Source organism: Trichechus manatus, unplaced genomic scaffold, assembly GCF_000243295.1.
Source record: "Trichechus manatus latirostris isolate Lorelei unplaced genomic scaffold, TriManLat1.0 scaffold00100, whole genome shotgun sequence".
Lineage (NCBI taxonomy): Eukaryota > Metazoa > Chordata > Mammalia > Sirenia > Trichechidae > Trichechus > Trichechus manatus.
Window position 1 is genome coordinate 8,251,990 of NW_004444036.1, and position 18,475 is coordinate 8,270,464.

At 41.4% G+C, this 18,475-nt stretch overlaps 1 protein-coding gene across 2 annotated transcripts; it reads left to right on the forward strand.

Moving 5' to 3' along the window:
- Nucleotides 1-11,971: 11,971 nt before the first annotated feature.
- On the forward strand, nt 11,972-15,057 carry SAT1 (spermidine/spermine N1-acetyltransferase 1). 2 transcript variants are annotated; one of them, XR_002825063.1, is made up of 7 exons: nt 11,972-12,228; nt 12,454-12,505; nt 12,588-12,671; nt 13,133-13,242; nt 14,177-14,278; nt 14,367-14,407; nt 14,533-15,057. XR_002825063.1 is itself a non-coding variant. In XM_004382854.2 (6 exons), the coding sequence occupies exons 1-6, from the start codon at nt 12,163-12,165 to the stop codon at nt 14,701-14,703; spliced, it is 516 nt and encodes a 171-aa protein (XP_004382911.1). In that variant the 5' UTR covers nt 11,979-12,162; the 3' UTR covers nt 14,704-15,057. The 2 variants fall into 2 exon arrangements, 1 of the variants encoding a protein (XP_004382911.1); XM_004382854.2 differs by lacking the exon at nt 13,133-13,242 and having other exon boundaries at nt 11,979-12,228.
- Nucleotides 15,058-18,475: the final 3,418 nt, after the last annotated feature.

The following is an 18,475-nucleotide window of genomic DNA, read 5'->3' on the forward strand; positions in this document are numbered from 1 at the left end:
GGCTGTACTTCTTCCAAGACAGATTTGTTCATTCTTTTGGCAGTCCACAGTATATTCAATATTCTTCTCCAACACCTTAGTTCAAAGGCATCAATTTTTCTTCGGTCTTCCTTATTCATTGTCCAGCTTTCACATGCATATGAGGCAATTGAAAACACCATGGCTTGGGTCAGGTACACCTTAGTCCTTAAAGTGACATCTTTGCTTTTAAACAATTGAAACAGGTCTTTTGCAGCAGATTTGCCCAATCCCACGCATCCTTCGATTTCTTGATTGCTGCTTCCACGGACGTTGATTGTGTGTCCAAGTAAAATGAAATCCTTGACAACTTCAATCTCTTCTCTGTTTATCATGATGTTGCTTATTGGTCCAGTTGTGAGGATTTTTGTTTCTTTATGTTGAGATGTAATCCATACTGAAGGTTGTGGACACTGATCTTTATCAGTAAGTGCTTCAAGTCCTCTTCACTTTCAGTAAGCAAGGTGGTGTCATCTGCATATTGCAGGTTGTTAATAAGCCTTCCTCCAATCCTGATGCCACGCTCTTCTTCATATAGTCCAGCTTCTAGGATTATTTGCTTAGCATACAGATTGAATAAGTATGGTGAAGGGATACAACCCTGATGCATACCTTTCCGGACTTTATACCATGCAGTAGCCCCTCGTATTACCAGGTAGATAGAAAGGAACAAACGTTTAGAGGGTGCCTACCAAGCACTAAACAAAGGACTTGACAACATCATTTGATATTTGCCACACTATGAGGAGAAAACTATTGTTGTTAACCCCATTTTACAGATTAACATACTGAGATTCAAGGACCTCATCCAAAATTATACAGCCGGTAACTTGCAGCACTGGGATTTGCATCTTGGTCTGTCTGACCTCCAAAAGCCGAGCTTTTTCTGCCACACCAGCGTACTCAGCTCTGCCTTCCAAAACATCCTTACTGAGTCAACTACCCTTTGGCCTCATGCCAACAGGTGGGCCTTCTGTAAGTCACTTGCCTGGATGGGAAAATGTGCTCTCCCTGTCAGAGTATGAGTGTGTATTCTATCCATGAGGGGAGAACATAAATGAAGAGCTGTGGACCATTTTCAAAGTATTGGGACATTTCTCAGTTCAGAAGGAATGATGATATTGTGATGCTCCAGACTCATTGGTTGGATGTTCAGAGAGGAATCTCCCATGAGCAGAAAGTTCTATTGCCTTTGGAATTCTTCTGTGAAGAAATCTGGATGGGAGAAGCTTCATGGAGTCTCTTAGGGTATAGGGATCTCCCTGCAAGCAGATTGTTAACTTGCCTCCAGCTGTAGGCATTCCTGACCTATAGTGCAAGAGTCCTGCTCATCAGTCCCATTCTTGGGATGCAGGGGCGGGAGGGGGGGGGTGGAGGTAAGAAAACAGAGAAGGAAAGCACAGGAAGAAGCAGTTGGGGAGACTAGAACTTTCAAGAGCAAGCATTCCCTGTTGTACTAAAAACAAGGCATGTGCTCATGAAACTTATGAGAAGTGGACCAAATGTTTTGATTGTTTAGTTTTTTGCTTGAACTCCAGCTTTAAGACAGTATTTGATACAATGTCTGTTGTTATATCCAAGATCTATGAAGGCCATAATTGCAGAGTGGTACAGTAAAAGATCTCTTGACTGAAAGTCAGGAGACCTCAGTTGTATTTCTGACTCTGCCATTTTCTAGCTGTGTGACCTTGGGCAAGTACTTTACACTCTCTGGGCTTTAGTTTTCTTAGCTAGTAGATGCGGAATTTGTACTAGAGAATCACTAACATTCTCTGCCTCCGTGATGACAAAAATCTCAACAAAAGAGGCTGGAGGGCTTTGAGGAAAACCCCTTGTTCTTCCAGATTATATTCATGCAGGCCAGCTTTATTTAAACAGCTACTTTCATTCCCAGTTTTCCCTGAAGCTCGGAAATGGAAATGTATAAGTAATTTTTTATGGATGACCCTAACACACATTCCAGTTCCTTAATCCTAGGGTTCTGGGTCCCCAAATACTCTTTTTGGTCTTCTTGCACCCTTCTCCTACCTACATCATCCCCCCAAAAGGAATGACACGCACCCACATCCTTCACCTCCAGAATGAGTTCTTAGGTAATATGTTGTCACTAACAGACTATGTCAAACATTCACTCAAACCAGAGCCAGAACATGGGTCTGTTCCTTGTTCCTCAGGCCAAACAGAGGCAGCTTGCATGGAGTTTACTACCTGACATTTCCTTCTTTGAAGTATCCTCTATTTTCCCAGATTCACTGTTAACATTTAAGTGCTACTTTACGAATGGTACAAAAGATTGGCAAGCTGGGTTTGGAACTTTAAAATCTATTGCACATACCCAGGGGCCATAGGGAAAAGAGGGGGTATCTTATACTTTGTGCACTAATAGGCAATTATTTTCTATGATGTTCTCACTGAGCAACCTCCATATCCAGATTTAAAGAGCTGATACTTTAGGATACCTAAGGATGGTTGACTGTACTCTTGTTTGTCTATGTATTTTTGAGGAGCTAAAGCCTTGATCCCTAAACCTCCATAGTCTTCTTTCGACAGGGCTTCTGGAGGGCTACCTGGAAACGAAAGGTCACTCTGAGTGGGTTACAAACTGTGTATCTGACCCTCAGTTCTGATTGTCCCTGTCCTTTTTCTCCAGGAGGCTGGCTCCCTTCTGTCATGGATTGAATTGTATCCTCCCAAAATATCTGTCAACTTGGCTGGGCCATGATTCCTAAAATTGTGTGATTGTCCACCATTTTGTCATCTGATATGATTTTCCTATGTGTTGCAAATTCTACCTCTATGATGTTAATGAGGCAGGACTCAACCTACAAGATTAGATTGTGTCTTAAGTCAATCTCTGTTGAGATATAAAAGAGAAAAGTAAGTAGAGAGACATGGGGACCGCATACCACCAAGAAACAAGAGCCAGGAGAATAGCACGTCCTTTGGACCCAGGGTCCCTGCACTGAGAAGCTCCTCCACCAGGGAAGATTGATGACAAGGACTGTCCCCCAGAGCCAACAGAGAGAGAAAGCCTTCCCTGGAGCTGGCACCCTGAATTTGGACTTCTAGCCTACTTGACTGTGAGAGGATAAACTTCTGTTTGTTAAAGCCATCCACTTGTGGTATTTCTGTTATAGCGGCACTAAATAACTAAGACACCTTCCAACCATAACTAGGCAACCTCCAGCTAACAAGAGAACATAAAGCCAGGACCCTCAGTCCTATAACCACAAGGAAATGAATTCTGCCAAAATCCTAAGTGAGCTTGGATGTGAATTCTTTCCCAGTCATGTCTCCAGATGAGAATGCAGCCTGGCTGACACCTTGATTGCAGCCTTGTGAGACCCTGTGCAGGGGACGCAGCTAAACTAGGCCTGGACTGCGGACTCGTGGAAACTGTGAGATAATAAATGTGTCTTATTTTAAACCACTAAGTTTGTGGTAATTTGTTATGCAGCAATAGATAACTAATACAAGAGGGATGGTATAAGACAACTTGCTTTTGAATAACACTTTTGGTGGCCTGGTCCAAGTGAGATATCAGAAAGAACCTTCTGGGTCTTGCTGTTTTGGAACCTTGAAATAAAAAGTGTTCATGGTGGAGAGCAATGACCCTGGGGTCAATCAAATCAGTCTTAGGTCATAAACATGCATATGTCGACATCTTTGCCTAAAAGTCACTTGGCCTCTACATCTAGTTTTCAGGGGGCAGTCTCTGCAGATTTAGCACAAGTGTCAATGAGCTGGTAGTCTTAGTCATCTAGTGCTGCTATAACAGAAATACCACAAGCGGACGGCTATACCAAAGAGAAATTTATTCTCTCAAAGTCTAGGTGGTTAGAAGTCCGAATTCAGGGTGCCGGCTCCCGGGGAAGGCTTTCTCTCTCTGTCAGCTCTGAGTAAGGTCCTTGTCATCAATCTTCCCCTGATCTGGGAGCTTCTCAACGCAGGGACCCTGGGTCCAAAGGATGCGCTATTCTCTTGGCTCTTGCTTTTTGGTCGTACGAGGTCCCCCCAAAAATGTGTCAACTTGGCTAGTTCATGATTCCCAGTATTGTGTGATTGTCCACCATTTTGTCATCTGATGTGATTTTCCTATGTGTTGTAAATCCTACCTCTATGATGTTAATGAGGTGGGATTAGCAGAAGTTATGCTAATGAGGCAAGACTCATAATAAGATTAGGTTGTGTCTTAAATCAATCTCTTGAGATATAAAAGAAAGAAGCAAGCAGAGAGACATGGGGACCTAATACTACCAAGAAAATAGAGCCAGGAGCGCTCATCCTTTGGACCCAGGGTCCCTGCGCTGAGAAGCTCCTTGACCAGGGGAAGACTGATGACAAGGACCTTCCTCCAGAGCTGACAGTGAAAGCCTTCCCCGGAGCTGGCACCCTGAATTTGGACTTCTAGCCTCCTAAACTGTGAGAGAACAAATTTGTTTGTTAAAGCCACCCACTTGCAGTATTTCTGTTACAGCAGCACTAGATAACTAAGACACCGGTCTTCTCATAAAGAGCACGAGACAGGAAGGAAAAAAAGGCATGATCACATCTCTTAAACTTCAGTTTCTCCAAGTGAATGGTCTCTATGGTCCCTTTTGGCTGTAACTTTTTATGAGTCTGGGTAAAAGTCCCGTGGAATGCAGCCTGGGATGGATTTAGGCTAGGATGGAAAATAGGTTTCATCTCATAAATAGGTTAAGGGCTGCCTGCGGTACCTCTTTATAAGTGGGAAATGTTTCTGCCTCTGCCTACCAGTACTGCTTTTCATTCTTTGATTTGTTATAAGCATTTCTTGTAGTGAGGGTCAGAAATGAGCAAAGCTGGACATGTCTAAACCGACAGGAATACAGCATAATCATACTACTTCTGCATGCTTTCAAACATCATTTACCACCCCAATCTCCCTCTCTAGCCAAGGAACTTATCCCCACTTCTTTCTGTGGTGAGTGGAATACAGACTTTGACCATTTAGTTCCCTTTTTCCTGACGAGTGTGTGCAGTGGTGGTGGTTGGGGGATGTTGAGATGGTCAAAAGCAAGCAACAGTGGTGGCTGGAAAGATAAAGGCCATCCCAACTGCGGCTATGCAGGGCCAGAGACTCAAATGGGCTCAGTCTTCTCTGGCAGGTCAAATTCATTCTCGCAGCTCTCCCCATCTTCCAGCAGATTTGCCAGCAGAAAGGAAAGGACTTTCTTGGTGCCAGTGAGTAAGGAATCTGATTGGCCTGGCTTGGGTTACATTGAGCAGGGGGTGGCATACTCTGACTGGCAACCCCTCCAGAGGAGAACCATATAGTTGGATGTAGGGAGAAAATACAGACTCAAACATACCAATGATCATGAAGATGGCACAGGACCAGACAATGTTTCATTCTCTTATATATAACGTCACCATGAGTCAGAGCCGACTCGATGGCAACATCAACAACAGGGGGAAAATAATTTTCCAAACGCAGAAGATGCTATTCCGAGAAACAAACAGCTGTCCATTACAAGCCCTGATCTTTTCTCTTGCTCAATAAAACTATCACAAGGCCCTAGTTTCTGTCATACCTGTGCTTCCTGCAGTGAGCAATGAATTCCCCTTTTGCCTAAGCTAGTTTTAGTTGCGTAGGGTCACTTGCAAATAAAACAGTACTGACTAATACTCTATTTATTAGTGACCAACCACTTTTAATTGCAGCCTAAAGTAATGTAATAAAGACAAATCTTACACTTTTGATGGTTCATCCCTAAAGGTGAAATTGGTTTGGTTTCCATACCCTAAAGTATAATTTCAAAACAAAAAAATTAAAACCCCAATCCAAAACAAGGTGTGTTTTCTTGGATTGTTTTTATAGATCATTCTCACAGGTTGTCACTGCATGTAGCAAGGAAACCACCTTCAGAGAAAGACATGACTTCTAGTCTTTCCAAAGTATTACAAACTATGGAACACAGATGTTATCAAGGTAGGATCAGAGCATAAAGAGGATGCCACTTGTTTCAAAAGTGGCATTAATTACTCATTAATAGTTGTAATGAGTAATTCAGAGTTTATAACTTGAACCATTCAGGAACAAAATATAGCGATGTTTAGCTTTGGCAATTATCTCTGGTGCTCTGAAAGGTAGAAAATTGTGTTGAACTGCAAAAGGAAGTGGAAGTAGAAGAAACTGCATGGGTGATTCTATTTGGACAAAAAAAAAGTTAAATATTTCAACTTAGAGTGCATGTATCTGGAGACCTGGCTCAAATCTACACTTTCATGTAGTGAAGACCTGAGTTTAGGGTGTTTCTCTCGCTTCAGAATAAGAATTTTACCTCTGATCCAGTAATTTCACTTCTGGGAATCTCTCCTAAGGAAACAACCAGAAAGCTGGGCCAAAACTTGGGTGAAAAGATGTTCATCAAAGCATTATCTATCACTGAAAGAAAAACTCAACCTTCAACAATGGAACGCTATGCAGCCATTAATATTTTTAAGAAGTTTAAATATATTTAATGACACAGGAAGATATACTATAATGTTCATAGTAATAATGCTAATAATTATGCCAGGTGCTGTGCTGAGGACTTTATATTATTACCTCATTTAATCCTCACAACAATAAACAGTACGAGATTGGTATTATTATTACTTACTCTTTATTACATATGAAGAAATCGTGGCTTAATAAGGTTAAGTAATTTGACACAATCACACAGATGGGGAGTGTCTGATTATAAACCTATAGTGGCTAAGAAACCACAACACTATTCTTCAGGATACAAATTGTAGATATGATATCAATTTTCTGTTACACATACACACACCAGTGACATTAAAAACAGGCACAGCAAAGCATAGACCCGTCAGAAAGGGCACTATGACCAATCAAATGGAAGCCAGATATAAACAACCAACACGGCCAGACCTGTGTGCTTCAGTTAGCCTTTGCTGTGCAACAAACCACCCCAAAACTTAGTGGCTTAAAACAACTTGTTTTATTGGCTTATGATTCTGTGAGTTGATATGCGGGCAGGGATCAGCTGAGTGGTTCTTCTGCTGGTCTTCCCTAGGCTCAATCATGTGATTGCAATCACCTCGCAGCTCAACTGGGATTGGATGGTCCCCTTATATGTCTGGCATTTAGTGCTGGCTATCAGCTGGACCTCTCTCTCCACAGGGTCTTTCATCCTCAAAGAGGCTAATTCAAATTCCTTCATATGGCAGCATCAGTGTTTCAAGAAGGTGTGAGCAGAAGCTCTAAGACCTTTTGAGTCCTTGCTTAGAAATTGTACAAAAACCCCACTTCTACTGCATTCTGTTGGTCAAAGTTTAAGTCACAAAGACAGTCCAGAGTAAAGGGGTGGACAAACAGACTCCACCTCTTGACGGGAGGAGATGCAATGAATTTGTGGCCATTTTTAATCCACCACACTATAAACCAACTGAGTATCAGTTCTGCGTGTATATATGCATAGAAAAAAAGACTAGAAGGAAATCAACCTGTTAATAAGCATTTCTAAAAGTTTTATTGTAGTAAAAATATATAACAAAATATTTGCGATTTTAATCATTTTTAAGCATATGATTCAATGACATTAATTACATTCCCCATGTTGTGCAACTCTCACCACCATTTCCAAAACTCCACAGCAACTGGTTTTTCTACTATATGGGGTTGTTCCAAAATTACAATCGAGGGAGGTGATGGTGCAACTTTGCAGGCAGTGGGTGATGGCTAATAGAAATTATTTGTATTACCTTTTTTGTATTTCTGCATTTCTCAATTTTTCTTAATCAGTATGTATTACTTTTATGAAGGAGCCCTGGTGGCACAATGGTAAAGTACTCAGCTGTTAACTGAAAGGTTGGCAGCTTGAATCCACCCAGTGGCTCCTCAGGAGAAAGACCTGGTGATCTGCTCCCGTAAAGATTAAACCTTTGCCGTAGAGTCAATTCTAACTCACAGCGACCCTATAGGACAGAGTAGAACTGCCCCATAGGGTTTCCAAGGAGCAGCTGGTGGATCTGAACTGCCGACCTTTGGTTAGCAGCCATAGCTCTTAACACTGAGTCGCCAGGGCTCCCCCATAAAGATTACACCTGAGAAAACTCTATGGGGCAGTTCTATGCTGTCACATGAGGTCACTATGAGTTAGAATTGACTGGACAGCACCCAACAACAAGTACATTATTTTTATAAACAGGGAAAAAAAAACACCTTCTGTAAGAGTTTAATGGGGCAGATTGGACACTTTCATTTAAGCACCAAAATCAATTTCTTTCCTAGCTCTACCACTTTTTAGCTTTGACAACTTCTTAACCCCTCTGAGCTTCGGTTTTCTCGGCTGTAAAAATGGAAGTAATATTACCACTTCCCAAGATAGTAATCGTGTGAGGATTAAATGAGACAATGAATGCAAAACATCTAGGTGTTTTTCTTTCCTCTCACTCTCCCCTTTCTCAGTCCTCCTCAGTTTCAGGAATTCTGTTTCTCACAAAGATTAAATTCTGTTGTAGTAAATTGCACACACATCTATAAAAGTAAACTGTATATGGTTTCAAAACTTAGTTATCCTCTATACCCCAAGTACCTAGCACAAGGCTGATAAGTGCTTAATAGATCCAGTAAAACCTGTGAAAGCCAGAACCAGTGTAAGGTGGAAACCTGTCAGAGAAGGAAAACTTAAATTCCACTAATATCGAGTGATAGAAAAGTGGTAAGACTGTACCCTGTCAAAGGCGGAAAATGTGCAAGACCGGAAAAACAAGTTCAGGCTCTCACACGTTTCATTGTATTTGTTGACTCATTAACCAAATTAAAGTTTTCTAAATGCTAGGTAGTTAATCCCCTTTTTATATAGTATTCAATACAAATTCCAGTATCAGGAGGGAGTAATGGTTCACCCATGGCATCTATCTACAATGGAATTGGTCTAAAATTTCAAAAGCATAACTTGACTCACTGCCATGAAGAAAATTCAAATTTCTTAGGGTTCCAAGCTTCTACACATACACAAACACAGCCTCAATGGGCTTTTTATAGCCACCTATACCCTGGTGCTTCAGTGGTTAAGTGCTCGGCTGCTAACTGAAAGGCTGGCGGTTCGAACCCACCAGCCGCTCCAAGGGAGAAAGATGTGGCAGTCTGCTTCTGTAGAGATTACAGCCTTGAAAACCGTATGGGGCAGTTCTACTTTGTTCTGTAGAATCGCTATGAGTCGGAATTGACTCGATGTCAGTGGCATCTTTCAGGATAGGTCACTGGGTGGTGCAAACGGTTTGCACTTGACGACTAACCTGAAGGTTGGTGGTTCAAACCCATTCAGTGGCACTGTGGTAGAAAATCCTGGTGATCTGCTTCCGTAAAGATGACAGCCAAGAAAACACAATGGAGTTGTTTTACTCTGTAACAGATGGGGTCACCATGAGTTGGAATCAACTCGACAGCAATTTCAGGATGGGCTCTTCTTGTCAATAATGGCAAAGGGAAGCATAAGAGCATGAAAAACTGGAAAAACAGAAAAGAAAAATCATGACTTTTCATAAACAAAAATTACAGTTTTAATAAAATAAACACTATTCTAAAAAACTAAGCAACCCAAATAAGAAATGGCCTTGTTTATGCTCTAACTAGGTAGCTATCATTGGTGCTTAGCCATGGAGAACTAATTTACAGTTATCAGTAAATCTGTAACCAAAAAAATCCATTGCCGTCGACTCAATTCTGATTCATAGCAACCCTATAGGAGAGAGTAGAGCTTCCCCATAGGGCTTCCAAGGAGCAACTGGTGGATTCGAACTGCCAACCTTTTGGTTAGCAGCTGAGCTCGAAGCATTGCACACCAGGGCTCCAAATCTGTAACAAGCTCTCCTAAATCTTCTCATTTGAGAAAGCAGAGGAGGGAAGATCCTTTGGTCATCCGTGAGGCATAGCTCATGGTGTTAGGAAAGACACTACCCACAGTAGCTTAGGCAATCCTATTTTTACAAATTTTTTGAGAAAGATATTTCTTAAATTTCCACAGGGACTCACTGTGTGTGCAATCCTAGGGGAGTGGGAAGGAGAACTGAGCACCTACTTTTGCTTTTTTTACATACAGGTTATTGCTGGCAAAGGCAGAGAATTACTTGCTGAACGTTAAAACCAGTTACCTCTGAGTGCATTCTGACTCATGATGACCCCATGTGCATCAGAGTAAAACTGTGCTCCATAGAGTTTTCAATGGCTGATTTTTTCAGAAGTAGATTGCCAGTCCTTTCTTCCAAGGCACCTCTGGGTGGACTGGAATCTCCAACCTTTTGGTTGTCAGCTGAGCTTGTTAACCATTTGCACCACCCAGGGACTCCTGTTGAATGTGTGGTCATTTGGTGACAGTCCTGTGGTCATTTGGTGATAGTCCAACTCCTCATTCTACAGACTGTGGATGCTGCAGGCCCCTTTTTTGCTTTCTCTCATTGCAAAAATCATTTTTTGACTCATCCCTGAGGCCAGGAGGGGCTATAGGAGCAGGGCCCTAAGCAGGGTCTGTCTGGGAAGGTGGTTGTAAAAGAAAAACTCATTCTGCAGAAGCTTGAGTACTTCTTCCAGTGAGTATAAACAGGAATAAGCTATACAGTACTCTAATCCAGCTGTTCTCATTTTGGTCTCAGGACATTTAAAAATTATTGAGAAACCTAAAGAGCTAATCTTAGAAAATTCTAGACACATAAGAACACACAAGCACACATTCCTTTAGTCATCAGAACAATGATGTCATCACACATCTTGTGAATTTATAATTATTTCAAAGTAAAGTTTAAAAAAAATTAAAGAACTACAGAGGATGGAGCAAGTAGGAATTACATGTGTTTAACTGCAGTTATAGAAGGACAGGAAAAACAAAATGGGGCAGAGATAAAATAGGAAGAGTTACTGATTAAGAATTTCCCAAAATTGATCAAAGACATTAGCCAGGAGATTCAAGAAATGTAAGAAATCCAAAGGAGAATATTTTAAAAAATCTATACCAAGGCACATCAAAGAGAAACTGAAGAACACTAGTAAAAAATACAAAAATATTTGGAGGAAAAATTATGTATTAATTTTAAAGGAGCAACAACTTTTCTACAGCATTGGAAGCCAAAACATAGCCAAATGATACATCAATATGTAAAAGTAAATAACTTCCAATCTCAAATTCTATAAGCAATGATAAAAAATCCTTCAAGGAATTTAAGATAAATTGAAGACATTTTTAGCAAAACTGAGAAAGTTTGACAAAAGTAGACCTTTAATAAAGGAAATTATGAAGAAGGTACCTCAGGCAAAAGGTAAGTGTTTATACAAGTCAAGTCAGAGACTTAAGAAGGAATAAGTTGGGGGGGACGTAAGATATAAAAAACTTTGCTAACTCTAAAAACAACTGCAAGAATAAGGAAAAAACTGAAGAATCTGAACAGCCTACCTTAGAAAGTTCTAGAACCACAAAAGATACAAACACGCAGTCCTTTAGTCATCAGAGCGATGACGTCATCACGCAACGGGTCACTTTCGGAAAATTCCAAGATTTAAAAAGGCAAATGACGTTACTTTTATTACGAAAATAGTTCTGCCTTACACCTTCTCCGAGTGTCTAAGGCCAGGTCTCCAGAATTTACTTCACCGACGGGCCAAGTAGCAGGCAGCAGAGTTCCAAGTCGGGGGCTACACGGGAAACTCCTTTCATTATTTTTCAAAAATTACTGCCGCGCGGGCTCCCAGGAAGGTTCCACGAAGCGCCGCTGGAGGGCGCCGCTAGATAGCGCTGTTTCGGGACGACGCGCCCCAGGCCACCCTTGGTCACCGCCCCCGCTCGCGCCTGCTCAGTTCACACGGGCTCCCGGAAGAGAGCAATGCCCGGGAAAAGGGGCGGGGCAGAGGGGAGGGCCGCGACCTCATTGGGCGACATGCCTCCGCCTCAAGGCCCGGGGTAGGGCTTCTTCGCCCTAAAAAGCGACGCTGGAGGAGGCTCTGACACTTGTTGTTGTTCCTGCGCCGCTGAAGTTTTTTCGCCGCTTGTCGAAGTTCGCCGGGTCATGGTGCCAGCCTGACTGAGAAGAGAACGCTCCCGGGAGACGAATGAGGAACCACCTCCTCCTGCTGTTCAAGTACAGGGGCTTGGTCCGCAAAGGGAAGAAAAGCAAAAGACGAAAATGGCTAAATTCGTGATCCGCCCGGCCACCGCCTCCGACTGCAGTGATATTCTGCGGCTGATCAAGGTAGTTGGAGGCCTGGGCGCCTCCTGGGCCAGGGTGGGGCGGCCCCTTTCCCGGGAGAGTGCGCGTCTGCGGGACTGGGCCGCTGCGAGAGAGCCCGGGCGGTTCCCCTGTCCTCGCCCCGCCTTCTGCTGCCGCCCTCCCCTCCCCAGCCTCATCTCCTCCCTCTGAGTTGGCCGGGGCCTCACTTTGTTTTCTGTTCTCTCTCTTTTATGTGGCTCACCCCAGGAACTGGCTAAATATGAATACATGGAAGAGCAAGTAAGGTTAACTGAGAAAGGTAACGCAGCAGCGGGGCGCGGGAGAGACAAGTCCGGTGCCTCTCACCCTCCCCGAGGCCAACACTGTGTCCCTTTTTGCAGATTTGTTAGAAGATGGTTTCGGAGAGCACCCCTTTTACCACTGTCTGGTTGCAGAAGTGCCCAAGGAGCACTGGACTCCGGAAGGTAACCACCCCTCCCCTTCCAGAAGCCGATCAGAGCGACTGAGTGTTGTGTAAAACGTAGTGCCTGCTGTGTAGAACCAGACTACACAGGCCCAAGTTACTTAGTGAGAAGTCGGCCAGAAATAATAGCCAGCCAGTGTGGAAACTACTGAGGAAGAGAAAAAACCAAAAACAATAGATGTGCTGCACTTAATGATGCTGTTGGGTGCCATCTAGTTGATTCCGGCTCAGAGACCCCATGTGACAGAGTAGAACTGCCCCTAGGGTTTTCTTGGCTGTAATCTTTACAGAAGCAGAAAAAGAACTGTTTAAGTATCAGTGCTGTGAAGACCCGGAAGAGTTACGTGTAATGTCTTTTGTTGTAATTCAGTTTCATAAAATGGTTCTTGTTTGACCCTAACGTAACCTTTTTTGTAATTGTGTTAAATCACATTTTTTTCTTTAATTTGTCCCAATCTTCAGGTTACAGTCTCTAGCTTCGCCATGTACATGGCCCTTCCGTGTACATGGATGGGCGGGGAGGTAACTAAAAGATCCTTTACACAATAAAGTAGATGATCATGATAAATGAGGTAAGGCCCTGTTATCACACACTTAAAACACGGTAGATCAGAAACTTCATTATACTCGCTTCCTGTTTGTTTGCAAAGGAATATTAAAATGGCTACAAAGTTTAACTTAAAACCTTTGCCTCCCTTTGGAGTTATAGATACCTGTTAAGATGGAGTCAGATGCTTGGTTTTTTTTTGTTTGTTTGTTTTGTTTTTGTGTTTTTGCTGGTCCTTGTTGACTGGTCAGAAGAGCTAAAAGGGGAAGTTGTTTGGGTGGGAAGTTTCTTAAGTTTTTTCTGAAGTCTGTTCCCCCAAGCTAGAAGAACTGAGCGCAAAACATTGTAAGGGATGAGGTGCTTTTTAAGAGGTATACGGATGTTACATAATAGCTGTTCATGGCTACTGCTGCTTCTTCTGGCTTAAAAACTGGGGAAAGCAAATTGGATATGTGTGAATTGGAAGGCAAGTTCTGAAATTAAACATTGCACCTTTGACCTGATCTGACCTTAAGGAAGCAGAGTTTCCAGACTACAGATAATTCCTATTCTGAACTGCCGTGTAAACCTGACTTATTCCCAAATCAGCATACCAGTATATCACTAGGATGTGAATAATGTGTTTAAGACCATAGCAGTTTAGCTCTGGCAAATAATTAAAGCATTCTTGCTTCCTGAGTGTGAGCTCCAGCAGACTGAAGAGAGGCCAGCCCAGAGTTCTAGCCTGGCTTCAGCTAGCTCTAATGTGTGCTTTTTGCAAATACGTGTTCTGAAAACTGAGATTGTACAACAGTGGCCTGGGCTGCACTATCATAAAAGGAGACAGTCCAATTCAGTGGCTACTTGTTTCAATAATATATGCATGTCTAATTTTTAAAACCTATGATAGGCTTCTGTTTTGCAGCTACAACTTGTGTGGATTTTTCTTCTCTACAACTCATGTGATACTCTTATTACAGGATACAGCATTGTTGGTTTTGCCATGTACTATTTTACATATGACCCATGGATTGGCAAGCTTTTGTATCTTGAGGACTTCTTTGTGATGAGTGACTATAGAGGTATGGTTAAGTACAGAGGGTAGGGTCTAAAGAGAAATATAGGGCTTTAAATCTTTAAAATGGTTTTTTAATTGTACTTCTCTTTTAGGCTTTGGCATAGGATCAGAAATTCTGAAGAATCTAAGCCAGGTATATCTTAGTTTTTGGTGTCTGTAAGGATTACTGGATTTATTTTAACGACTGAATCAAAATTGGGTCTGGGAAGGCAGGTTAAATGTCACTGAGTTTTGTTTTACTCCTGCCCCTTACAATAGGTTGCTATGAAATGTCGCTGCAGCAGCATGCACTTCTTGGTGGCGGAATGGAATGAACCATCTATCAACTTCTACAAAAGAAGAGGTGCCTCTGATCTGTCCAGCGAAGAGGGATGGAGACTCTTCAAGATCGACAAGGAGTACTTGCTAAAAATGGCAGCAGAGGAGTGAGGAGTGCTGGTGGAGACAATGACAAGTTCCATTCTATTTAGGAAAAATTCTCAACTTCTCTTGCTTTCTATCTTGTTTGTAGTGGAATAATAGAATGAGCTCCCATTCCAAAGCTTTATTACCAGTGGCGTTGTTGCATGTTTGAAAGGCAGTCTAGTTAAAATGGCAATCTTGTGTTCAGTTTGGAGTCAGATTTTTCCTTGAACATTTTTTGATAAACAACAAGGTGGTGTGATCTTTATATATGAAAAAAAAACTTCATTCTTGTGAGTCATTTAAATGTGTACAATGTACACACTGGTACTTAGAGTTTCTGTTTTAATTCTTTTTTTAATAAACTGCCCTTTGATTTAATTGTTCCGTGTAAGCATTGTTACTAATCCTTTATCTCTGACACATTTTTCTTGCTGTTGAGTCCAAAGGAAAAAGAGTCAACAGACCTAACTTGGTAACTCTACAATTGTTTAAAAGCTGTTTTTAGCCTCATTCCAAGTTTTCTTACTCATTGGCTGTGCTGTGCTAGTATTAACAAGGTCTGGAAAGAATCCAGTTGAATTCCAAGGTTTTATGTGTAGCAGAGCAGCCTGTAAAATAGGACTTCACATTGATGACACTGTACACTTCATCTGACATCAGTGTCCCCCCCGCCACACGAGCTGAAAAAGACCATTTCACGGGTTAGAAACCAAGGCCCACAATGAATAAGTCCATTGTTTTTACAAGTAAAAAGTGGTAGAGGTGGGATTATGAAACACCAAAAATCAGAAAAAAAACCATCTTGACCACAAAAAACCTCATCCCACACAAAATACTAATCTGAAGGGAGAGTGGATTGCTAATTAGGCAGGAGCAAAAATGGCACATTTCTACAGGAAATTTGGAAACAAAGGAATTGTTAGGCTTGATGGGGTAGACACAGGCACCAATTAAGTAAATTAACATCCTATTTGGAGGGTAAGTTTGCTGTACTGAACACAATGGGCTTCTGTGTAGAGAAACAGTAGGAGTGCTCAAAACCACCTGGAGGGAAGAAGTAAACAAATACTTTCTCAAGAACTGAAAATGAAACTCAGAAGAAGCCTGTGGAAGAGAGTATTTATTTCCCTTACATATAAGAATTCCTTTTCTTTACTCCTGATTATACTGACCTAAATTCCTAAACCCATTAATTTCCCAATAATGAAAATAGTAGTTTATAAGAACCACTGCACTGATTTCCAAGATTAATGTTGTCCCATAAGAAGTCAGATACCTGAAAAACTATACTCTGGCTCTTTCCTGTGTTCTCCAGGAAATAAAATACTGGGCTCCATATAAAAAAGTATGATTCTCTATTGTATTTAATACAGGAGAGCTTTGGGATTTGCTGGTGGCTCAGAGAACATACCATGAAAACAGGCTTACGGTCAGTTCTCACCCAGGGAACTGCTAGAAGGGCAAGTAGCTATGTGAGAGAAACACAGGCAAAAATACAAGGGTAACTAAACAAGGAGGAGTCCCTGGGTGGTGCAAACAGTTAATGCACTTGGCTGCTAATGGAAAGGTTAGTGGTTCGAATCCACCCAGAGGCACCGAGGAAGAAAGGCCTGGTGATCTACTTCCCCAAAATCAGCCATTGAAAACCCTATGGAGCACAATTCTACTCTGACACACATGGGATCACCATGAGTCTGAGTCTATTTGATAGCAACTTTAAAAAAAAAAAAACACAAAGAGCCTCGTGGGGAAATAAAACATTTTGAAAATTGTGTTTTGGAAAGTGGGCCTCCTAGAGGAAAACAACTACATGCTGACTGTGGTTAAATATATGAATAAGTTAACCAAGCAAGTTACAGTATAACTCTTTGGCTTCTCCCCTTAAAGGCCCAGTACTGTCAAGAGGAAACCTTTTATGAAATTTTCGTACCCACTTGAGAGAAGTCCCTTAAATTTAAAATTTAGAAGCTGAATCACTACAGCAGCAGGCCACTGAATGTTCCAGAACTCAATTACAAAGATACCTCTTTAAAGACTTAACTATAAAGCAAATCAGTAAAGCTTGAAATCCAAGGCATGTAAGAAAATGTATTCCAGGGACATTATACGAAAGAAATAACAAACAATGATAAACCTGGAAAAGAAAAAAAGGAGTCCAAGTAAGCAACATCCCATAAAGATAACTTTAAAATTAATGTTTTACTAAAATATGCCTGACATCATTTGGGAAGAATAGTATTTCAGGCTAAGGACTTGGCAATTATTGTTGTTGTGTGCCCATTGAGTCAAGTCTGGCTCACAGCGATCCTGAAGGACAGAGTAGAACTGTCCCATAGGCTTTTCTAGTTGTAATCTTTCGGGGAGCTGATCGCCAGGTCTTTTCTCCCACAGAGCTATTGGCGGGTTCAAAACGCCAACCTTTCGGTTAGTAGCTGAGCGCTTAACCAGTGCGCCACCAGGGCTCATTTGCCAATTATTACATAAGGATATTTTTGGGTTTTCTGTGTTTTTAAATAAGGATAATAATGTTGTTTGCTATGTTTATTATGTCCCTAAAAGACTTTAAAAATCAAAATTTTTATACTATTAAAACAGCAAGTAGCTGGAGATTACCCATGTATAGGCATAAGACATCCTGCTACAGACCCAATTACAGGGTTCATAGCAGAGCCACTGGTCTTCGTCCAAATCAAAGCCCAAGATCATTATTATAGATTGAATTGTGTCCCCAAAAATTATGTGTTGTAAATCCTAAACCCCTATACCTGTGGATGTAATCCCATTTGGGAATAGGACTTTCTTTGTTATGTTTATGGACTGTATCAGTGTAGGGTGTGTTTTAGACCAGTCACCTTTGAGATATAAAACAAGCAGATAATGGGCACACCAGCCCAGGGGCAAGGACTAGAAGACAGGAGGGGACAGAAAAGCTGGACAAATGGAAATGGGGAACCCAAGGTTGAGAAGGGGAGAGTGTTGACATGTTGTGGGGTTGGCAACCAATGTCACAAAACAATATGTGTATTAATTGTTTAATGAGAAATTAATTTGCTCTGTAAACTTTCATCTAAAGCATAATAAAATAAATGAATAAAAAAGAAAATTTCCTACTAAAACAAAAAAGAAAGAGAGAGAGAGCAAGAAGGAACCCAAAAATCAGAGAAGGAACTGGACTACAGGATTAATTGTCCCCATGAACCACTGCCTCCTCCACTTTGAGACCAGAAGAACTAGATGGTGCCCGGCTACCACTACTAAACATTCTGATCAGGGACACAGTAGATGAATCCTGATAAAAAAGGAGAAAAAAGTTGAACAGTACTCCAAATTCTTAAAGAATCCAGACTTACTGGAACTACTGAGGCTGGAAGAGTCCCCAGGACTATGGCCCTGAGTTGCTTGTCAAACCTTGAATTGAAACTACCCCCTGAAGTCACCTTTAAACTAAGTAACAGTTTAGCTCAAAAAGTAAATATTGTCCCCATTCAGTATTGTTTTTTTTTTTTAAATCATGTATATAAGACCAAAGGGTCAACAGCTATTTTAAAGCATGGATGAGAAGATGGGGGGCAGGGAGTTTAAATGGAAATGAAACAAGAACAGAAATAATGAGAATATTGAGACAATGTGAAGAACATAACCATTGTCACTGATCATTATGTCTAGAAACTGGAATGGGTTTTGCTGTGTATGTTTTCGCCAAAAATAAAATTAAATATTTGAAATAAATAAAACGAGCAGATTAGGCACAGAGAAGGAAGCACAAAAGGGAAGATATATGCCACATGAAGATCTC

Coding starts and splice junctions, on each gene's coding strand:
- SAT1 (XM_004382854.2), top strand. CDS start 12,163: ATGGCTAAATTCGTGATCCGCCCGGCCACCGCCTCCGACTGCAGTGAT. Junction 12,229..12,453: donor ATATTCTGCGGCTGATCAAG/GTAGTTGGAGGC, acceptor GGCTCACCCCAG/GAACTGGCTAAATATGAATA. Junction 14,279..14,366: donor TGTGATGAGTGACTATAGAG/GTATGGTTAAGT, acceptor CTTCTCTTTTAG/GCTTTGGCATAGGATCAGAA.